The sequence below is a fragment of the Schistocerca nitens genome, chromosome 7 (assembly GCF_023898315.1).
Source record: "Schistocerca nitens isolate TAMUIC-IGC-003100 chromosome 7, iqSchNite1.1, whole genome shotgun sequence".
NCBI lineage: Eukaryota > Metazoa > Arthropoda > Insecta > Orthoptera > Acrididae > Schistocerca > Schistocerca nitens.
This window is the reverse complement of record NC_064620.1, coordinates 117315661-117339455: the sequence shown is the minus strand read 5'-3', so window position 1 is coordinate 117339455 and position 23795 is coordinate 117315661. Positions and strand designations below refer to the sequence as shown.

General features: G+C 45.2%; 1 protein-coding gene across 2 annotated transcripts in view; it reads left to right on the top strand.

The window, feature by feature from the left end:
* Nucleotides 1-23795, top strand: part of LOC126194691 (glycosylphosphatidylinositol anchor attachment 1 protein) — an 87536-nt gene that overhangs the window by 37502 nt on the left and 26239 nt on the right. For both annotated transcript variants that reach the window (XM_049932911.1, XM_049932910.1), the window contains exons 8-9: nt 19642-19745; nt 21825-22066. In XM_049932911.1, coding sequence (XP_049788868.1) covers nt 19642-19745; nt 21825-22066 — 346 coding nt within the window. The remainder of the gene's footprint in view (nt 1-19641; nt 19746-21824; nt 22067-23795) is intronic.

Sequence of the window (23795 nt, the reverse complement as noted above, 5' to 3'; positions counted from 1 at the left end):
TATTACTGCGGCTGGGTGGCGCCCGTGGGGAGGGCCCTTGGTCGGAGTAGGTGGCATCAGGGCGGATGACCCGCAATGAAGCGTGGTGCATCATCTCTCGCTGGTGGGCCTCCCCCAGCAGTCTCTAAGCGATCGAGGTCTAACCTCAACGGCAGGAAATACGAACCACGATCATTTCCCTCCCTGGCCACTCCATGGGAGGCACGTATGGCAAAAGAAGGCAGTGGAGACTATTCACCCCGGTTCCTTGTGTGTACGCGAGTTGATGGGGATTCGTTTATGTCAACCAAGCCCCAGTTTTTTGTGGAGCATTTAGAGGACAAGTTCGGGGAGGTGGAGGGCTTGTCCAAGATGCACTCTGGTTCTGTGCTCATCCAAACGGCATCCTCTGCCCAGTCATGGAGGTTGCTCAATTGTGACAAGTTGGGGGATGTTTCAGTTAGCATCACGCCGCATAAGAGTCTCAACATGGTCCAGGGTATTATATTCCACAGGGATCTTCTTCTGCAGTCCGTCGATGAATTACGCGCCAACCTCGAACGACGAGGTGTTCACTTCGTCCGGCACGCCCATCGGGGTCCGAGGGATAATCAGGTAGCCACCGGTGCCTTCATCTTGGCCTTTGAGGGTGATGTCTTACCCGAAAAGGTTAAGGTGATGGTTTACCGTTGTGATGTGAAGCCATATATCCCTCCTCCGATGCGGTGTTTTAAATGCTGGAAGTTCGGGCACATGTCATCTCGCTGTACTTCCAGTATCACGTGTCGGGATTGTGGACGTCCTTCGCATCCTGATACTCCATGTGCCCCGCCTCCTATCTGTGTTAACTGCGGAGAACACCATTCCCCCTGCTCGCCGGACTGTAGGATCTTCCAGAAAGAAAGGAAGATAATGGAATATAAGACTCTGGACCGCCTGACCTACACCGAGGGAAGGTGGAAATATGAGCGGCTACATCCCGTGCCCATGACATCCACCTATGCCGCTGCTGCAACAGCGGTCCGATCCTCTCCCGTGTCGTCACGTACTGTTGCCTCTCAGCTATGTCACAATGAACCGGCCCCCTTGGTTGTGGGGGGCACTTCCCCCTCTGTTGCTCCATCTACTCCAGGAGCAACACCACCCCAACCATCGGGGACATTCGTCCCCCCTTCCCAGCCGGAGAAGAGTGAGGCTTCTTCGGCTACTCTAGCCAGGAAGGGGTCCCTTGGGGCCCTCCCTTCCCAGGCTTTGCCCAGTGTCAAAGCGGACACCCGCAAAGTTTTGAAACAACAACCGGTCGCTGGTCATAGGGCTTCACGGTCGTCGTCCGTCCCTGAGACTGACCCAGTGGGGCCCTCCCAGCCAGACCCTCCAAAGGCACAGCGTGCGAAGCAGTTGAAGAAAAAGGCTCCCAAGCATCCTGACATAGCGGTGGCACCTGTCCCACCGCAACCTTCAAACTCTGCGTCTGAGGATGAGGTGGAGATCCTGGCGTCAGCTGAGGACCTCGATCTCGCCAGTCCCTCCGACGCCATGGAAAGCACTAGCACAGGTGCTCAATTGGAGGCAGCAGGTGACCCAGCGGCGTAATCTGCCTTCCCCGTCCCGTCACGCCTTTCCCAGCCATGGCCAATACCATCCTCCAGTGGAACTGCAGCGGTTTCTTCCACCATCTAGCTGAGCTCCGCCAACTTATCAGCCTTCACGCTTTCTTCTGCATTGCTCTCCAGAAACTTCGTTTCCAGCAATGCGAACCCCCGCCCTCCGTGGCTATCGGGGTTATTATAAGAACCGAGCAGCTTATGAAAGGGTGTCTGGTGGCGTCTGCATATATGTCCTTCACACTCTGCACAGCGAGTCTGTCCCTCTCCAGACGCCTTTAGAGGCTGTCGCTGTACGGGTGTGGACGCCACAGGCTGTTACCGTCTGCAGTCTTTACCTTCCACCGGATGGTGATGTCTCGCAGCATGTCCTGGCTGCACTGGTCGCCCAATTGCCGCCACCTTTCTTGCTATTGGGCGACTTCAACGCCCATAACCCTCTGTGGGGTGGGTCAGTGGCAACAGGTCGAGGCGCCATCATTGAGCATTTATTGTCGCAACTCGATCTCTCGCTGTTAAATGATGGTGCCTTCACACACTTCAGTGTGGCGCATGGCACCTACTCTGCCATTGACCTTTCAGTCTGTAGCCCTAGCCTCTTACCGTCTGTCCAATGGAGTGTGCATGACGACCTGTGTGGTAGTGACCACTTTCCGATCTTTCTGTCACTACCACAGCGTCACTCTTCTGGGCGCCCTAGCAGATGGGCTATGAATAAGGCTGACTGGGACTTGTTCTCCTCCACTGCCGCTATTGAGCCTCTCTCTACTGATGACATTGATGCAGTGGTTACATCGGTCACCACCGGCATCGTTACTGCCGCCGAATCTGCCATTCCCCGTTCTTCTGGGTCCCCTCGGCGGAGGGCTGTGCCTTGGTGGTTGCCTGAGATCGCTGAAGCGATTAAAGATCGCCGGCGGGCGCTCCAGCATCACAAGCGACATCCCTCCATAGACCACCTTATCGCCTTCAAGCGGCTGCGTGCGCGGGCCCGCCTCCTTATCCGCCAAGGCAAGAAGGAGTGCTTGGGAGCGGTATGTGTCCACCATTGGCCTCCATGTCACTCCATCGCAGGTCTGGGCCAAGATTCGACGCGTCTACGGCTATCGGACCCCTGTCAGCGTCCCTGCGCTCTCACTGAATGGTGCAGTTTGTACTGACTCCGACGTCATTGCAAACCGCTTGGCAGAGCATTTTGCTATGAGTTCCGCTTCTGCGAATTACCCCCAGGCCTTCCGCTCCATTAAAGAGCGGATGGAACGTCGGAGCCTTTCTTTTCGCACAAACACTTCTGAATCCTACAATGCTCCATTCAGTGAGTGGGAATTTCACAGTGCCCTTGCTGCTTGCCCTGATACCGCACCCGGGCCCGATCGCATCCACTGTCAGATGCTGAAACACCTTTCAGTGGACTGCACGCGACGCCTCCTCGACCTTTACAACCGTCTCTGGGTCGAGGGTGAGTTTCCGTCGCAATGGCGGGAGGGCATTGTCATCCCCGTTTTGAAACCGGGCAAGAGCCCTTTGGGGTGGACAGCTACCGCCCCATTAGCCTCACCAACGTTCTTTGCAAGCTTCTTGAATGGATGGTGAGCCGGCGCTTGAATTGGGTACTGGAGTCTCGGGGCCTTCTGGCTCCGTCTCAGGGTGGGTTCCGTAAAGGCCGCTCCGCCGCCGACAATCTGGTGAGCCTAGAGTCGGCCATCCGTACTGCCTTTGCCCGCCGTCAGCACCTGGTCGCTGTCTTTTTCGACATGCGGAAGGCGTACGATACAACATGGCGTCATCACATCCTTTCTACGCTTCATGGATGGGGTCTTTGTGGCCCTCTGCCGATTTTTATCCGCAATTTCCTGTCGTATCGTACCTTCCGCGTGCAAGTCGCAGCCTCCTATAGTTCCTCCCACGTCCAGGAGAACGGCGTGCCGCAGGGTTCTGTTTTAAGTGTCTGCCTGTTTTTAATAGCCATTAACGGGCTCGCTGCGGCCGTGGGGAATTCTGTCTCCGCTTCCCTGTATGCTGACGACTTCTGCCTTTACTACAGCTCTACTGGCATCGCAGCTGTTGAACGTCAGCTACAGGGCGCTATCCGCAAGGCGCAGTCTTGGGCTGTAGCGCATGGTTTTCAGTTTTCGGCTGCCAAGACCCGCGTTATGCGTTTCTGCCGGCACCGAACGGTCCATCCTGAGCCACGGCTTTCTCTTGACAACGAACTTCTTGCTGTGGTGGAGACCCACAGGTTTTTGGGGGTGGTTTTCGATGCCCGGTTGACTTGGCTGCCTCATATCCGGCAGCTTAAACAGACGTGTTGGCGGCATCTAAACGCTCTGAGATGCTTGAGCCACACCCGCTGGGGCGCCGACTGATCTACCCTGTTGCGGCTCTACCAGGCGTTAATCCAGTCCGGTCTGGATTATGGGAGCCTGGCTTATGGCTCAGCATCCCCATCTGCGTTACGGGTGCTGGACCCAATTCTCCACAGCGGGATACGCCTTGCCACTGGTGCTTTCCGCACCAGCCCTGTGGACAGCGTACTAGTGGAGGCAGGTGTACCTCCACTGCGGTTACGACGCCAATGTTTGCTGGCCGCTTATGCTGCCCATGTTCTAAGCTTGCCCGGGCATCCAAACTATCGTCTCCTGTTCCCACGATCGGTCGTCCGTCTGCCAGAACGTCGGCCCCGGTCTGGTTGTACAATAGCGGTCCGCGTCAAAGAGCTTCTCTCTGGGCTTCAGGTTTTCACTGTTCCACCTCCTTTCCGGGCTACTTTGCATACACCCCCATGGTGTGTTCGTCGCCCATGCCTTCGGCTCGACTTGGCACAGGGCCCGAAGGACTCAGTCCCTCCAGAGGCCTTCCGCCGCCGCTTTTATTCCATCCTGGCCACATATCAGGGCTCTGGCATTGTTTACACTGACGGTTCGATGGTTGCTGGTCGTGTCGGGTATGCGTTCACTCTAGGGGACCATTCCGAACAACGTTCCTTGCAGGATGGCTGCAGCGTTTACACTGCTGAGCTGGTCGCCATCTTTCGTGCCCTAGAGTATATCCGCTCCTGCTCAGGTGAGTCCTTCGTTATCTGTAGCAATTCCCTGAGTGGTTTATGAGCTCTCGACCAATGTTTCCCTCGTTCTCGTCTGGTGATGGCTATCCAAGAGTCCCTGCATACTCTTGCCCGTTGCGGCCGCTCTGTGGTCTTTGTGTGGACCCCCGGTCATGTTGGTATCCCAGGCAATGAACATGCTGATCGCCTGGTGAAAGAGGCCACGAGTCAATCATCTCTGGATGTTGGACCCCCAGAGACTGATTTGCGGGCAGTCCTCCGCCGAAAAGTTTTTGCGCTTTGGGCCGCTGAATGGCGCGATCAGATCACGCCCAATAAACTCCGTGCCATTAAGGAGACGACGACTGTGTGGCCGTCATCCATGCGAGCCAACCGCAGGGACTCAGTCATCCTTTGTCGGCTCCGCATTGGCCACTCCTGGCTGACACACAGATATTTACTGCGCCGGGAGGACCCTCCTCTATGTCGCTGCGGGGCGGCTTTGACAGTGGCCCACATTTTGTTGGCCCCTTTTAGCTGTGGTCAGGCAGACATTTGCGCTGCCTGATACGCTCCCTGCCCTTTTATCTGATGACCCGGTTATGGCTGGCTTAGTTTTATGTTTTATTCGGGCAGGGGGTTTTTATCGTTTACTCTGAGTGTTTGTTCTGTTCTTTTGTGTTGATTGTGGCCACTGGCCTACGATGTTACGCTGAGTTTTTAATGTGTTCTCGGTGGTTGGCTTTTCCTTTTTATCTCTATGGTCGGCCAACCACCATCACACTCTGTGTGATTTTAATATGTCTTGTCTGATCTCTGTAGGAGTATTTCTTGTCCTGTGTCGTCTGACGTTTTTCCTGCTGTTCGTTTTTCTTCTCTTTGGGTGGTTTTACTTTTTGGAGAAAGGGACCGATGACTGTCGCAGTCTGGTCCCTTTAATCCCCCAAACCAACCAACCAACCACTGTTGAAAACTATCTTGCGAAGTTGGGGTGCAATGTAGGCCCTTGGCACCTACCGAGAAATGTCACACCATACCTTTTACTGTAACCTAGTACCTCATCCTGCTGGAATTGTGGACTTGAAGACTGACCCATCTGTGAGTCTTGCAGCTGATGATCTGCCATTTGTGCCCAGGTGAGGTCATCATACTTCAGGATCACAACCACACCATATGCACTAAATTTTCAGCACTTTGAATATGTTGAATATATGTCACAAACTGGCTAACAAAATTAACATATCTGAATTGTCAAGGGGAGCACTTATCACTTGCATTCTGAAATGCGGGTACAATTGGCTTGTGGTCTGTTTAAATCACCACTGGATTGGCTTTTATAGGAGGGCAAAAGTGCTTCACACTCTCACTTGGTGGTGGTGTGTGGGGTGGTGGAAGAAACTTATGGCTGCTAAAGATGGTCTACTTTCTGGTGTAGCACAGCCCCGATTGCAGTCTGACTAGCATGAACTACCAAAGCTAATGGTGCGGGTGATACTGGGTGGGCAAGTGATGCCGCTTGCTCAAGACTGGAGATGGACGAGGCCTTCCATGCTTTGCAGAACAGACACTTCCCGTTAGTGCAGTGGCCAGCAAGACTGTCCATAAGAGGTGACTGAATAGCCGCTGTTGCTTATAAATGGCAGGAATAAAAACTCACGGTGGCTAACAAACATTGTAGTTGTCGGTAATTCCCCAGGCGTGGCAGCTCTCGCAAAAAAAAACCAACTTTTCCAGCAATGGGCTGATTCCATCACGTGAAACTCTACACCTGAGAAATGTCCCTTCACTTTTACCTATCATGCATTTATATTCGTTCACTACCATACTGTAGTCTTGGAGCCTTTGCCATACCTCAGCCGCATGCCTGATATGTGATTATGCATCGGTAGAGTATATCAGAATTTTGTCAAGATACATAAAACAAAATTGCAATCCCAGAAGCACTTCATTAATGAACTTTTGCTAGGTCTGAACCACATTTCTAAGTCCAAACGGCATGCACAAGAACTTGAGCAGACCGAAAGCTGTGATCATTGCTGTCTTGGGAACATCCAAAGGTGCTGCAGGAAGGTTATAGGCCTTGTGGCAATCCAGGACTGTAAAAACAGGTGCACCAGCCAAAGCATATGAGAATTCTTTAATATGTGGAATAGGATGGTCCTGGTGTTTAATACTTGGTTATCCCTGCAAAGTTGCCATATACCTTCTTTTTCCTGACCAAATGTAGTGGATAGGCCCAGGCACTGTTCGAAAACTGTATGATACTGGAATGCAACATCTCTTCAAAAGCTCTTTTAATTTCCAATATTTAACCTGGCACAGTTCTACAGATGCACCGCGCAACCGGCAGCTCTGGGATTGTGTGTATGCAGTATAAGGTCTTGGGGTACATGCTTTTGATGTATATTGCTGACCCGACATATCCTACCATCTACAGAACTGCTTAAAATCTCACTGACTTTGCTGCTGCTGGATCCACTTACTAGTCAGTCCTTAGACAAATGCACCGATAGTGCAAAGTGTGCAAGGAAATATGCTCTCAAGATAAGCAGGAAAATGTCTGCCACTACAAATGTCCACTTGAAATGAGTAGCAAGACCAATACCAGTTACCAGCTCCTTGCAGCCCATTGCCCGATGGCTAGCAGCTACAGTGGCTCCAATGCTGCCATGTCCGTGTGTGCAAATTTGACGGAGTACTGATTTCCAAATCATTGTCCACCGGAAATGCTAAACCAGATTCTCTGTTGACAATGTGCAGTCACTGTGATGTTCCCACACGTTTCTGTTGAACCTCCAATTGACTTGTGAGGACTTTTCATACTGTAATCTTCAAGAGTATATTAATATTGCACTATGTTCTGGGGACTACTGCTAGTCTGTGTTTCGTATGCTGTTGGCGACGTTTGGAGGTACCGAGGTCCATGGCGTCTGTTGCGGACTGCTCTTGCCATTTGGGTGATTGCACAGCGTTGTGCGTTTTGTAGCCCATGGACCAAACCATCTGTGATACCAACAGATGGTGAATATGATGTTTTGAACTCTGGTGCTGTCCTGAGCTGGTGTATTAGCAGAACTTCATGCCCACAGCCGTCCAGAGCTCCGATGGCTGCAGTTGGTCAGATACCTTTTCTAGCATGGTTTGTAAATCTTAATGAGCTCCAGTCCTTCTCGGTGTCTGTTGAATTATGCGGTCACACTCTCCAGTCCTTCTCGGTGTCTGTTGAATTACGCGGTCACACTTTGTGTTCTTCTGATGCCTGACTGTTAACGTGCAGCATCAGTATTCACTGATACTATAGCCACTACAACTGTTGAGTCTACAACTGACCATCTACCTGCAGCACTTTATCCGAGGGCTGCCCCCTTATGTGCTATCAATGTTAACTGCACCTGTGGAGGAGCTGCTGTCTTCAGGAGTAGCAACTCTTCGCAGACGACTCTTAATTTCCATCAATGCCTATAAGTGTTTCCAGAATTCCAATAGTGTTCTGTCATCTCTTCACTTGTCATACAGGACCACTTAAGCTTTTGTTCGGATGATGTGGTGCAACAAATGATTGACACCGTCTTGAGAACACGGTAGATCCATTGATGTGGAGATTGCAGGATAATATCTGTAACTGTGACTGTTCCTCTTCGGTCTAAATAACTGACTGCCAATGTAAATTTCTCGTGATTCTCCATGATCTGGTGAGCAAAATTCTTTCTAAAATCATGAACCAAATCTCGGACTGCACAGACAAAAATGGTGGAGACCTTGTCTGTAACTGCAACATGGATGACACCAATGAGACAGCGGTCAGATGGCATGCAATGCATGAATGTGTTCGTGGCATTGATGATATCATCAGAGCTGTTAAGTTCGCTGTACCTGAGCTGTCATCATTCCTTGGCATAGAAACTTCCAGAACTCCAATATCCTCACCAGTCATCATCAGCAATTTTGCCACATCTTCCACGACTGTGTAAAAATAATGTAAAATGCAACTGTTCTTATTGTTCATGAACTATTTTCATCTCAGGGTCATCAGTTATGTACACAAATTACAATACACACATATAAGTAATTTCGAGTTTTAGTTACTGTAATTGTAAATTCAGGCAGGTTGTAGTGCAGTCGTTAGGCATTTGTTTTGTTTTGGTACATCAGTGGCACTTGTCTGTCTAGTAGGCTCTCAGAGACCAGTGTGGCCTGAGCTCCCAGTTGGTGCACATCGACAGCGCAGAAAGATACGTATATAGCTTCTTTTCTGTGTTTACTTCGTAGATTCTTACTTAAATTCCGTGAGAGTTTTGTATAGGAGGTGTAATTTCGAGTTTTAGTTACTGTAATCGTAAATTCAGGCAGATTGTAGCGCAGTCATTAGGCATTTGTACGGGTTAGTTCGTACATTCTTTGCATGTTTCCCTTGCGTTATCTAGGCACGGACTCATGTTTCAGTAGCTGTTGTTCAACATCAATTAGAATGGACAGGGACTGTGATTTGTGTTCGGATGAGGGCTGAATTGGCATCCCTTTGCTCACAGCTGCAGGTGGCGCTGACTTCGGTCACGCAGCTTGGGGCTATTGCCAATGGGCACCACTGTGGGGAGCCGGACTTGGGTATCACGGGGCTGTCAACCTCGTCCTGTCTGTCCCCAGATCGGTCTGCCGCTTTGGTTGCCCCGGTTGCTGCCCGCAGTGGGGCTGAGCCCTCACCTGTGGTTGATTGTGAGGTCGTTTTGAGGCGTGGCAGGCAGCGAAAGACGTCCCCGGAGGCTGATCAGAAAGCCTCCCCAGTGCGTCTGACAAACAGATTTCAGGTACTGTCTCTGGCTGAGCCAGATGAAGCTGCCTGCCCTGTTTCAGAGGATGATTCTCAGCCTTCAAGGTCTGGGCAATCACAGAGGGTGGGCTTATTGGTAGTTGGGAGCTCCAATGTTAGGCGCGTAATGGGGCCCCTTAGGGATATGGTGGCTAAGGAGGGGAAGAAATCCAGTATTCACTCCGTGTGCATTCCGGGTGGAGTCATTCCTGATGTGGAAAGGGTCCTTCTGGATGCCATGAAGAGCACAGGGTGCAACCAGCTGCAGGTGGTGGCACATGTCGGCACTAATGACGTGTGTCGCTTTGGAGCTGAGGAAATTCTCTCTGGATTCCAGCGGCTAACTGATTTGGTGAACGCTGCTGGTCTTGCTTATGAGATGAAGGCAGAGCTCACCATCTGCAGCATCGTTGACAGAACCGACTGCGGATCTTCGGTGCAGAGCCGGGTGGAGGGTCTGAATCAGAGGCTCAGATGGTTTTGCGACCGTGATGGCTGCAGATTCCTTGACTTGCGCCATAGGGTGGTGGGGTTTCGGGTTCTGCTGTATAGGTCAGGAGTTCACTACACTCAGCTGGCGGCTACACGGGTAGCGGAGGCTGTGTGGCGTGGATTGGGTGGTTTTTTTTAGGTTAGAAGGCCTCGGGAAAGTACGGGGTGGGCTGCAATCTCAAAGGGTGCATGGCAAATACAGGACGCGCTTGGATCAAGGAACAGTTGGAATTGTAGTTGTAAATTGTTGTAGTTTTGCTGGGAAAGTCCCTGAGCTTCAAGCGCTAATAGAAAGCACAGAAGCTGAAATCGTTATAGGTACAGAAAGCTGGCTAAAGCCTGAAATAAGTTCTGCAGAAATTTTTACAAAGTCTCAGACGGTGTTCAGGAAAGATAGATTAGGAAGAATTGGTGGTGGAGTGTTTGTGTCTGCCAGTAGTGGTTTATCTTGTAGTGAAGTCGAAGTAGATACTCCATGCGAATTGGTATGGGTGGAGGTTATTCTTAACAGCCGAACTAAGTTAATAATTGGCTCCTTCTACTGACCCCCAGACTCCGATGATTGCTGAACAGTTCAGAGAAAATTTGAGTCTCGTAACAAATAAATACCCCACTCATACGGTTATAGTTGGTGGGGACTTCAACCTTCCCTCGATATGTTGGCAAAAATACTTGTTCAAAACCAGTGGTAGGCAGAAAACATCTTCCGAGATTGTACTAAATGCTTTCTCCGAAAATTATTTCAAGCAGTTAGTCTACGAACCCATGCAAATTGTAAATGGTTGTGAAAACACACTTGACCTCTTAGCCACAAACAATCCAGAGCTAATAGAGAGCATCATGACTGATACAGACATTAGTGATCTCAAGCTCGTTGTAGCTAGGCTCAATACTGTTTCTTCCAAATCCACCAGAAAGAAACGCAAAATAATTTTATTTAAAAAAGTGTATAAAGTGTCACTAGAAGCCTTCCTAAGAGACAATCTCCATTCCTTCCGAACTGACTGCGCAAATGTAGACGAGATGTGACTCAAATTCAAAGATATAGTAGCAATTGAGAGATTCATATCTCATAAATTGGTAAGAGATGGAACTGATCCCCCATGGTACACAAAACAGGTCCGAACGCTGTTGCAGAGGCAACGGAAAAAGCATGCGAAGTTCAGAAGAACGCGAAATCCCGAAGATTGGCTAAAATTTACAGATGCGCGAAATTTGGCACGGACTTCAATGCGAGATGCCTTTAATAGGTTCCACAACAAAACATTGTCTCGAAATTTGGTAGAAAATCCGAAGAAATTCTGGTCGTATGTAAAGTACACAAGCGGCAAGACGCAGTCAATACCTTCGCTGCGCAGTGCCGATGGTACTGTTACCGACGACTGTGCCGCTAAAGCGGAGTTATTGAACGCAGTTTTCAGAAATTGCTTCACTAGGGAAGACAAATGGAATACTCCAGAATTTGAAACACGAACAGCTGCTAGCATGAGTTTCTTAGAAGTAGATACCTTAGGGGTTGTGAAGCAACTCAAATCGCTTGATACGGGCAAGTCTTCAGGTCCAGATTGTATACCGATTAGGTTCCTTCCAGATTACGCTGATACAATAGCACCCTACTTAGCAATCATATACAACCACTCGCTCACCGATAGATCTGTACCTACAGATTGGAAAATTGCGCAGGTCGCACCAGTGTTTAAGAAGGGTAGTAGGAGTAATCCATCGAACTACAGACCTATATCATTGACGTCGGTTTGCAGTAGGGTTTTGGAGCATATACTGTATTCAAACATTATGAATCACCTCGAAGGGAACAATCTATTGATACGTAATCATCATGGTTTCAGAAAACATCGTTCTTGTGCAACGCAGCTAGCTCTTTATTCGCACGAAGTAATGGCCGCTATCGACAGGGGATCTCAAGTTGATTCCGTATTTCTGGATTTCCGGAAGGCTTTTGACACCGTTCCTCACAAGCGACTTCTAATCAAGCTACAGGCCTATGGGGTATCGTCTCAGTTGTACGACTGGATTCATGATTTCCTGTCAGGAAGGTCGCAGTTCGTAGCAATAGACGGCAAATCATTGAGTAAAACTGAAGTGACATCAAGTGTTCCCCAGGGAAGCGTCCTGGGACCTCTGTTGTTCCTGATCTATATAAATGACCTGGGTGACAATCTGAGCAGTTCTCTTAGGTTGTTCGCAGATGATGCTGTAGTTTACCGTCTAGTAAGGACATCCGAAGACCAAAATGAGTTGCAAAGCGATTTAGAAAAGATTGCTGTATGGTGTGGCAGTTGGCAGTTGACGTTAAATAACGAAAAGTGTGAGGTGATCCACATGAGTTCCAAAAGAAATCCATTAGAATTCAATTACTCGATAAATAGTAAAATTCTCAAGGCTGTCAATTCAACTAAGTACCTGGATGTTAAAATTACGAACAACTTCAGGTGGAAAGACCACATAGATAATATTGTGGGGAAGGCGAGCCAAAGGTTGCGTTTCATTGGCAGGACACTTAGAAGATGCAACAAGTCCACTAAAGAGACAGCTTACACTACACTCGTTTGTCCCCTGTTAGAATATTGCTGCGCAGTGTGGGATCCTTACCAGGCGGGATTGACGGAGAACATCGGTGCAAAAAAGGGCAGCTCGTTTTGTATTATCACGTAATAGGGGAGAGTGTGTGTCAGATATGATACACGAGTTGGGATGGAACTCATTAAAGCAAAGATGTTTTTCGTCGCGGCGAGATCTATTTATGAAATTTCAGTCACCAACTTTCTATTTGTTGAGCCCAACCTACATAGGTAGGAATGATCATCAAAATAAAATAAGAGAAATCAGAGCTCGAACAGAAAGGTTTAGGTGTTCGTTTTTCCCGCGGGCTGTTCGGGAGTGGAATGGTAGAGAGATAGTATGATTGTGGTTCGATAAGCCCTCTGCCAAGCACTTAAATGTGAATTGCAGAGTAATCATGTAGATGTAGATGTAAGATACCTTGACTGCATTATCAACAGAAAGGAACTTGGAGCAACATCACAATCAAAGGACAATTACACTGCATCATTCACACATTCCAAAGAGTATCTAATGCATTTCATTTGGGAGATACCTATTCCCACAAATATATGAGCAGTAAATTATGACTTCATAAACTATATTGATAATTACAAGAATTAATGCAGCAAACTCCTGACTGTTGAGGTTAATGTGGATTTGAAACTGCACAGATTGCTGAAAAACATTGATAATCCAAAATACCTGTGGTTTTTTTTGTTTGTTTTTTTTTTCCCAGTTCCTGTACTTGAAGAAACATGCTACATATATTTTTAAAGCCCACTTCATTACTTACACATTACTTATAATTTACAAAATTACACTTAAAGAACATTGTATTTTGCATCACTTGCTTTGTTTTCACTTTTATGAAACAATCATTCTGTTTTTTCTGCTTCTGTTTTTCATTCACTCTTTACCTTGTGGTGGTTCTCAGTTTTAGGAGTGTCAGAACATTGGTATAGTCAGATGAATGTTGTCCTGAATACTCTTGTAACAGATCAGTAAGTTTCAGTGCATAGGTGTGTGCAAAAACAGGTTTCTCAATCACTTCCTCTTTGCTCTCTTTCTCTACTGAACATACTTTGTTCACTGTACCTGCATAACGTAACTGTTCAAATCCTGGTTCATAGATGTCACTATTTAAGTATTTGTGAATGTTTTTATCGGCTGTGTCTTTGCACCCCTAAATTTGTATCCCAAACAAAAATATTAATTCTGATTGTAAAAGAAGACTTCAGGCTTTGTTTTTCTTAAAATCATCGAACTGTGCATGGATAATCCAGAAGCCTGATTATCTGCACTTGGGATAACTGAGGTTTTGCTGGGAACGAGCCACACTGGTACTTCTGTCAACTGTTCAGCTTTTGTTTGCAGCTCGTGGTCTTATGGTTAGCATTACTGGCTCTCGATCACAGGTCCGCTGGTTCGGTTCCGACCAGGTCGGGGATTTTCTCTGCTCAAGACTGGGTGTGCGTGCTGTCATCATCATCATCATCATCAATGTGCGAGTTGCTAAAGAGGCATTAAATAAAAGAAAACTTGCACCAGGTGGCCAAACTACCCCCAGACAGATATGCTGTACCCACATTTCATTTCGTTTAGCTACTTTTGCTGTCTAATACTCCAAAGTATTTATGTAACCACACAGAACACTATCAGCTATTTATGTACCGGCAAAGTCGAAACCAATTTAATGTCAACATTAGAATTAAATGAAAAATTATAAGAGGAGTTGCGTATTAGATAGTCTTTAATTCTGTCTCTTAATATCTGGGAGTTTTCAGTTTCCTGTCTGATTTCTATCAGGTACCTGTTTTAAACTTGGCTCCAAAATATAAATCTCGATTCTGAACTGCAGATCAGGACCCATAGTTTATATGGAAATTATTTTCACTTCTAATATTGTGTTTGTATATTTTACTGTCCATCCTAAATTCACTATTGTTATTAACAACAAATTCTGTTTGGCAGCAGTGTGCTGGCCCTTGCATGTACAAATCCCTAAACCCCTGAATAAGTTTTTGCAAGATGTTTTGAAAAATTTAAGATCCAAGAAAACCATGTAAACTCAAAAATCCAATCCCATTAATAAGGGTTTGTTTTCAAATAGACATACCTTGCAAAGCCCTGTTTCTCTACTATGTGAATGACATTTTTTCCTTCTTCTAAAATTGTATAGGCCAGGAGACACTTCTTTGCAGAATTGTAATAATTGTAAGAAACTCAGACTATTAAGATTTTATTATGCAAACCTTTCAAAAATTGAGTCTTAAGTGTACTCTTTTATTGGGAAAACATGGTAGTTTGAGAAACAAGACTTATCATCATCTTCATCATATTTTACATTTTCCAGCCCCTAGCTAGGTCTATTTAGGACATAAGCCTCTCCATCTTTTCCTGTCCTCCCAACATGTTTTTCTCTCCCCCTCTGCCCCAGATCTCTCTCTTCATCACACTTCCTTTTACTCCAATGACCTATCTGTCTCCCAATCATCCTCTAGTTCTCTTGCCTGCTATTATCTTTTCATGAGCCTAGCTCATTATGCTGCCAGATCCTATTGTTCTAACACACCCATAGCATCTTAAACTTGTCTTTTCTATGGTCTTTTGTATGGGCGTCTATTTCGCTGCTTCTCTCAGCATATCATACTTTACTCTATTCGTTCTAGTAAGTCCTAGCCTGCTTCTGTGAAATTTATTCTTACAGGCCTATATCCTGCTCAGCTGGCATGTGAGTTGCATTTGTGTGTGTGTGTGTGTGTGTGTGTGTGTGTGTGTGTGTGTGTGTCATTTTTTGGTGAGGGCCTTATGGGCCAAAAGCTATACTTGTGACAGTCTTTATGTTGTGCCTATTGGCGACTCAGCATCTCCGCTATAAGGTGAGTGGCAGCTTTCCATTTCATAATATTGTTACATTCCATCCTGGATTTTCCATTGTTTGACTTTTCCCATTATAGTTACCCTATTTCTTTGATCTACATTTCTGTGCCTTATGACGAACTCATTGACAACTAAAACATTGTGGCTGGCGACACTGTACTTTTCAGTTAATCTTTCTTCTACATCAGTAATATTCTTTGTTTGACACAAACATTTTGTGATCATTCTGAGGCTTAGTAGCACTATCTATCTCTTGCAGATAAATGGCTACATGCAGCAATGCTGCTACGTCTTGTGGATTTTCCATTCTCACTCTGCAAGAAAATTCTGGAGCAGAAATCCTCCTTAGGACACACATGTAATGCCATGCCCGTAGCCCCTCTTAATAAAACTGTGTCAGTGTCCAGGTTGTAAGTCAGCTCGTAAGTTTGGATGTTCAACTTGTGTATCCTGTCTGAAAATGCTTCTACAGCATTTGCCCTTTGTCTCAAATTAGTTAACTTTTCTTGAAAGAATCAAGCACTATTTTGTTTTCTGTACCTTTGCTTGAAGCCATTTGCCAACTCCGTAAATGTGGTTACGTTACTCAATACCTCATGATATGTGATGTACATCTTAGCCTCACCTGACATGCACAATTGGGCCAGATGTACAAGCTGGCTGTGGATAACACATCCAGCATAAAAATAGTGACATCCTCCGCTGTTTTGCCAGAAAAAATGGACGTAAGACCAGCAGCTACAAGATCTACAGATGGAGAATGAGCGGCCAGTATCAATTTCACTCACAAAGGACCTGATTCTGAAGGGACAGCTGTTTGACTATCCAACTGCTGAGCCATTTTCTCACTCTTTTCCTTTAACCGCTTGACATAAAGCACCAAGTTATCTAATTTTTATTGTTTTGACACAAATGTTAAATTCCAAATATACTCGGGCAACTTAAGAAAAGACCTTCAAAAAAATAAAATCCCACTTATATTCATTTCAGCACTGATAGTTACATGTTCTGCTGATAGAGAGCTTCTGGTACTACATTTGTAGCCTGGTTGTCATGTTTTGGTTGACATGGTTGCCACTAGATATCGTCTTTACTGTGTGCAGCATTGGATACTCAGTAACAAAATGCTCACTTTCAGGCTCTCTCCTATAGTGGTTGTTTAGTAGTGCTTTCAAAAACGGATTACTGTGGTGATCCTGAGTTTGACATTGAATTTAGCAGCTCAGAAACCGAATAGGAATGTGATGTTACTTCATTAGAGACAGAAAGTGATGGCAGTTTGTCAGTTGAGTGACAAGCGTTCATCAGTAGTACGAGATAAATACATCTACTGTGCTCCAACCAGATGCTCCAGGATATGTTTTCACAGGAGATTCTTGTAAAATGCATGGTTAGACTTCACAGCTACACAGAAACTAAAAAAATGACTTTACGTTTCAGGATATTTTAGTCACAGTCCAGTGAATGAGTATACTCAGGATTTTATTGTTGGTCATTTGCAAAATTTTGTAACTTTTTATTTTGAGCCTTAGAAGCTGTTTTTATGTGTTTATATGTAATGTCATTCATTGTAGGATGATTTTCATTAATAAAAAAGTTATAATTTTTTGGAACATAATCTTAAAAAAAATTGTTAAGTTAAAGGATTAATAATCTAATGTTGCTCTGTTATAGCTGATACTGAGTCTGTTATAGTCATTGCTCGCATTTGTGTCATATTTGTGCAATTTCCTTTTCTATCCCAGTTAGCTTTATACTTCGTCCACAATATACACTCTCATGCATATAAAAAATTACTTATTACTTTGTCTTATTGACATCCAACAACACTTAACACAGCCCTCTTTTGCATGACCATAATTCCCACAAGTGCAACATGTTACAAAAATAAACTTGTCACAAGGTGTGCTGAGGTCAGACAAATTACAAATTTTATGATCTACCAGTACTAAATACAGTGCCCTTTAATTTCCTCTAAATTCAGATACATGTATAGCTTCAATAGGCTTTACAAAAGTAACTCTTAACTAACTGTATCCTATTTTGGCCATGATCACAACCAAACCATATTTGTGTGAGCAACGAAGCTTTTGAGTGACTCGTCCCACAATTGTAGCTGCTGGTGTGCTCCAGTACGAAACATTTCTTATGGACTTCTTATGCTGATACTGCAAGTGTCAGAAGCATGATGACTTTGTGACACGAATTTTGCGAGAGTCAACTGTTGGAAGGGAGGGAGTAGAGATGGTTCTGTGTTTGCGGGCACTCTCCCATTTCACCCCTTGCCAGTTTTCCTCAGAAAGAAGATTCAGAATTAGTTATTTATTGCCACAAGTTACAAGCAGTGTCTTGACTCACTGTTGACATCGGCTGTTGATGTCCATCGAGGAATTGTGTCATAAGCGGCTGCGAGTCCACACACGTGGTCCTCATTAGCTGCTGCTATGGCAGGTGACACCCACAGTGGCTTTGCTGCTCGCCGTACCATGGCAGTGAGTGGACGCGGTGTGTGTGTGTGTGTGTGTGTGTGTGTGTGTGTGTGTGTGTGTGTGTGTGTGTGTGTGTGTTGGACACACATGCCAATTTAGGAGGTGCTCTGTCCCCTCCCGTTCACTACTGTTCTTCATGTGTTGAACTGTGATAATGGTTGTAATGTAGCTGCGTAGTATGGCAATCCTGGCCTGCCAATTAGGTAGGCCCTGGTCCATCTGCTGAAGTTTTAGGAATACTGGTGTCCTGAAATGGGATGATAAGGAAGAGCCCACAATCCACCCATCTGTGACAGTGGCAGACTGGTGTCGGCTCTGCGATTGGTGATTTATGTCAAGGCAACCATCTCTCTCCCTGTAGGGGCTATTGTTGCTCAGTAGCGTGCAGGAAATCTTCAACAGGCTTATGCCAGATATCACTTTATTGTAATCAGGGAGGAATTATGGACAAAGTTTAAGCAGATTGTAAATCGTGATCTGGAGAGAGGATGGAAAAGATGCACCATGGTTTAATATCGAGATTCAAAAAATGCTGAGCGGAGGCTGTTGCAGTCTCGGTTCAAAAGAAAATGTGCAGGTGATAAGCAACAAAGATATCTCTCTCTCTCTGTCTCTCTCTCTCTCTCTCCTCTCTCTCTCTCTCTCACACACACACACACACACACACACACACACACACCTACCTACCTACCTACCTACCTACCTATCCCCCTCCGTCCCCCTCCCCCTCCCTCCCTCCCTCCCATCACAAATTTTGTAGATGCCAGTATAACACTTGAAAGTCCACTTACAAACATCACCTATCCCATCAAAGGCAGGACTACTGGTGAAACTGGTCATGTGATCTACAAGTTAAGCTACAACCACTGTGCTGCATTCTACGTGGGTATGACAACCAACAAGCTGTCCGTCCACATGAATGGCCACCGACAAACTGTGGCCAAGAAACAATTGCACCACCCTGCTGCTGAGCAGACCACCCAACATGACATTGTTCATTTAAGTGACTGCTTGACAGCCTGTGCCATTTGGGTCCTTCCCATCAACACCAGATTTTCTGAATAGTGCACGTGAGAACTCTCCCTGCAATATATCCTGTGTTCCCATAACCCTCCTGGCCTCAACCTTCAGAGTCATTGTCCTTACCCAGCTAGCCCCTTTCCTGTTCCCATTCCAGCACTACACAGCTCTCTATTCCACCATCGCAATCAAACCAATCTTTTACTTCTCCCCTTTTCCCCTCCCCCCCCTCCCCCCCTTCATCTCCATCTAACCTATCGACTGCACCAGCTGCTCTACTCTCCATCTCGTCCCTGCATGCTCCCAGCAGCCCTTTACCATCCCCCACCCCTATCCTGCTATTGCTCCCACTACCTGCCCCAGCCTACTCCTTACCTCCACCTGGTTACTTCTCTCATAATGTGGTGCTACTTGCAGTCTGTCTCCAGCATGTCTGTGTGAGTTGAATTTGTGTGTGTGTGTGTGTGTGTGTGTGTGTGTGTGTGTGTGTGTGTGTGTTTTGTCCGCTTTTGACAAAGGCCTTGTTGGCCGAAAGCTAACGTTCTGACAGTCTTTTTGTTGTGCCTTTCTGTGACTCTGCATCTCTAGTGAATGGTGAGTAGCAACTATCCTTTTCATATTATTACATTCCATCCTGGACCTTCCATTATTTGAATAACTCTATTATTATTTTATAGCAGTAGAAAGATATTTCAATTTTAGTGCTTTTCAGAAGCATTGGTTTATTAAAAAAACTTCATAGATAACTGTTTTCTTGTTATATAGGGTGCTGGAAGGAGTGTTTAGAAGTCTTAACAACTTGTTGGAGAGATTTCATCAGTCTTACTTTTTCTACCTTCAACCAGCAACTGACCGCTATATTTCCATAGGTAAGTGACCTTTAAAAAAGTAAACTTGCAAAACAGAGCTGCTATTATGTGGCAAAAGAGAACTATAATATAGTTGTATATCTAAAAACAAAGATGATGTGACTTACCAAACGAAAGCGCTGGCATGTCGATAGACACACAAACAAACACAAACATACACACAAAATTCTAGCTTTCGCAACCAACGGTTGCCTCGTCAGGAAAGAGGGAAGGAGAGGGAAAGACGAAAGGATTTGGGTTTTAAGGGAGAGGGTAAGGAGTCATTCCAATCCCGGGAGCGGAAAGACTTACCAGACATATGTCTGCTTGTGTCTGTATATGTGTGGATGGATATGTGTGTGTGTGCGAGTGTATACCCGTCCTTTTTTTCCGCTCCCGGGATTGGAATGACTCCTTACCCTCTCCCTTAAAACCCAAATCCTTTCGTCTTTCCCTCTCCTTCCCTCTTTCCTGATGAGGCAACCGTTGGTTGCGAAAGCTAGAATTTTGTGTGTATGTTTGTGTTTGTTTGTGTGTCTATCGACATGCCAGCACTTTCGTTTGGTAAGTCACATCATCTTTGTTTTTAGATATATTTTTTCCCACGTGGAATGTTTCCTTCTATTATATTCCTATAATATAGTTGGATAGATAAAAAAATCTACCCACCAAGCAGTGGCAGAACATGCACATAAAAGGAGATTATGATTATGCAAGCTTTTGGAGCCAGTGGCTGCTCCTTCCGGCAGAAGGATTGAAGGGGAAGGAAGGAGGGGGAAGGAAAAGGACTGGAGAGGTCTAGGAAAAGGCATAGATTATGGGAAAGTCACTCAGAACTGCAGGTCATGGGAGATTTACCAGACAGGATGAGAAGGAAAGGCTGACTGTTGGGAACTGCACCATATGAGATTTGAAAATCCGAGAGCTTAAATGTGGAAGACAGGGTAATATGCAAGGCAGTCTTGCAACTGTCTTAAAAGAGCTATTGAGAGTGGTTTTGGTAGTACAAAATCTCCTTTCCTGAGTCCTCTTTCAGTTCTAAATTTCTCGCTATCTGGATATTGACACATAATTCATCTTTCTACTAACATATATAAAGTCAGTGCAGTGTTTCTCAAGGGTTGCTTGAACAGATTTTGCTCAAATTAAGACTCCTCAAAAACTATGAATCTTAGCCAAAGTGATAATTTATAGTCATTGCTCTTTCTAGAATTTCATTCCTGACTGACAATAGTCCCTTGTGATGTATCAGCTCCTAAAGTCAGCTTGTTCCTCTGTGTAATTGGAATGCGATGTTTTTTTTGCCCACACTCTGCGCACTTGGTGATACTTTGAGTGAATGTTTTGAGATTGCAAAGGAGAAGAAGGTTGATAGAGTATGTCTTTCTCATTTATTATGAAGTAGAACAATGAAAGATTTGTTTATTTGAGGAATTTTCTTCCTCCACAGAAAGTCTGTAAACAGTTTTCTTTTGTATTATTTTGGTTTCTCCTTAAGTATGTGTATTGTGACAGCTTCATCTTCTGCCATCCTTTCTTTTTAGTATATCTTGATTAGCTTTGTACACCTCATCTACCAGTATGGAGATTATCAGCATGTGCTGTGCCTTTATTCTCTTCTGGTATTGCCTTCTGCATGCCAGTATTGTTGTTATGGAATCATGAACATGTGTAAGTGTAAATTGTTTCTTAATCTGTTTTATTGTTTTATTTGGAGAAACAGGAAAACAAAAAGATCAGGAGACAGATCAGAGAGGTAGGTCTAATTATGACTGCAATGAAAACAAAACAGAGGTTGTTGGAACATGAAGCAACTTGAATGGATGCTGTGTTTTTTCTGAATTCCAAGATACAAAAAAATTGGACAACAACCTAATTGGAGGTGGGTAGATGATATTAAAAAACATGCAATGGCAACATAAATGACACCATTTACAATCGTAATGCATGAAAATGTCTTGGTGAAGAATTAATCCAGCAGTGGATGATTGGTCAGTGCTGCTGGTGCTCCTGCTGCTGCTGCTGCTGCTGCTGCTGCTGCTGATGATGATGATGCAATAAGTTGTTCTCATAATGCTTTGAATGGGACTTCTTTTCCAGGTATGTATATGCCATGTCTTGGCTTGTTATGTGCTGGCCTATTTATTAAAGCTTTTGCCCTCTGGTTAAAAATATTTGAGGAGCAGAAGAAAGAGAGAGATGAAAATCGTATTGAACAGTTTCCTGATCAGTCAAAGGTGCAAGAAATATCACCAGAATCTCAGAAACAAAGTACTGATAAATCTGATGACAAGATTTCTGAAACTACAGATAGTGAAGTCACTGCAAATAAGCAGAATGAGGTAAGTTACAAATATAAAACTATTTGATTATATTTCATTGTTGAAAATTGGATTACTGGGCTATAAAAAAGGGAGGAAGGAACAAAAAGATGAATTGCATCATTATTTTGTAATTCAGCCTCAGGATACACAAATGGTATCATTACCTGTTTCAACTTATTACTGTCATCATCAGATTATCTGAATATGTTTCATAGCAACTTATCAGTTGAAGATCTGATGAGGACTATAATAAGTCAAGACTGATCGTGATGCCATTTTTGTGAACAGAGACTGAAGCAAATGATGTAAAAAAAATACGTGAGACAGTCATTTTCCCCCCACTTAATGAAGTGTGATTAGTCCCAGTTAGTTTTTTTTTCTTTGATGTATTGATATGAACTCATTTTCTATCAGAGGAAAATTAGTCTTCGGCTTCAAACATATTAAACAAAACATATTTGGTATTTGGGGAACTGAGCAGTAAGAATCAAAGTATTTGGAATGTACCTAATGGAAGAATAAAACATTGAAATGAATTTCTGGTAGTAACAGGAAATTGTCTTATTGGACGCTGAACCTATTTCACAAGCATTAGTTTTATGTTTGATGTTTAACAGGTTCAAACCTTTTAGAAAAGTGAAAATTCGGCTTGCGGCTTTGTGAATTTAGTCCTATTTGATTGAGTGTACATATGAGGTTGAACGTTCTCAAAATTTCTAGAGATTAGAGAGTTCTAACATAAATTTTGTTATTTTTGTAGTCATGAGGTATATTCTGAGTATTAGTAAGCTGAAACTTCCTGAAAGATTAAAAGTGTGCTGGACCGAGTATTGAGCTCGGGACCTTTGCCTTTCGCGGGCAACTGAGCTACCCAAGCACAACTCACGACCCATCTTCACAGCTTCAATCCTGCCAGTACCTCATCTCCTAGTAAGTTGTTTTAGATTTGTTTATTGGAGATGAGTATGAAACTGCCATTCACTGCTGAGGCTACTGCCTCTCATGGAAACTGAAACGGAGCCAGTGGGACTCACTTCACCTGTTTTCGAGGAAACCTGTTTTGTCTGGTGCCCAAGAGGAGGCAAACATAGAAGAATAGGGGTGTATTAATCATCGGCAGTTCAAACATTTGGCAATTGATGGTACCCCTTAGGGAAATGGCAGGAAGGGACAAGATAGGACACCCAGTGCACTCTGTATATGTGCCTGGGGGCCTCAGTCAGCATGTTGAAGAGGCTGTGCCAGCGGCCATTGAGGAAACAGGATGCAACCAACTGCAGACTGTGGCACTAAAAAAAAAAAAAAAACTATGCCTCCCGAATAGGTCATGTAGGCCCAACAGTACCGACCAGCCGCTGTGTCATCCTCAGCCCATAGGCATCGCTGGATGCGGATATGAGGGGCATGTGGTCAGCACACCGCTCTCCTGACCGTATGTCACTTGCCGAGACCGGAGCCGCTACTTCTCAATCAAGTAAATCCTCAGTTTGCCTCTCAACGGCTGAGTGCACCCCACTTGCCAACAGCACTTGCCAGACTGGATGGTCACCCATTCAAGTGCTAGCCCAGCCCGACAGCACTTAACTTCGGTAATCTGATGGGAACTGGTGTTACCACTGTGGCAAGGCCATTGGCGCAGGCTGTGGCACACGTTGGAAAAAATGTCGTTTGGGCTCGGAGCTCATACTTAGGCCATTCCAGTGGCTGGCAGAGAAGATTGAGAAGACCAGCCTTGCACATTTAATTT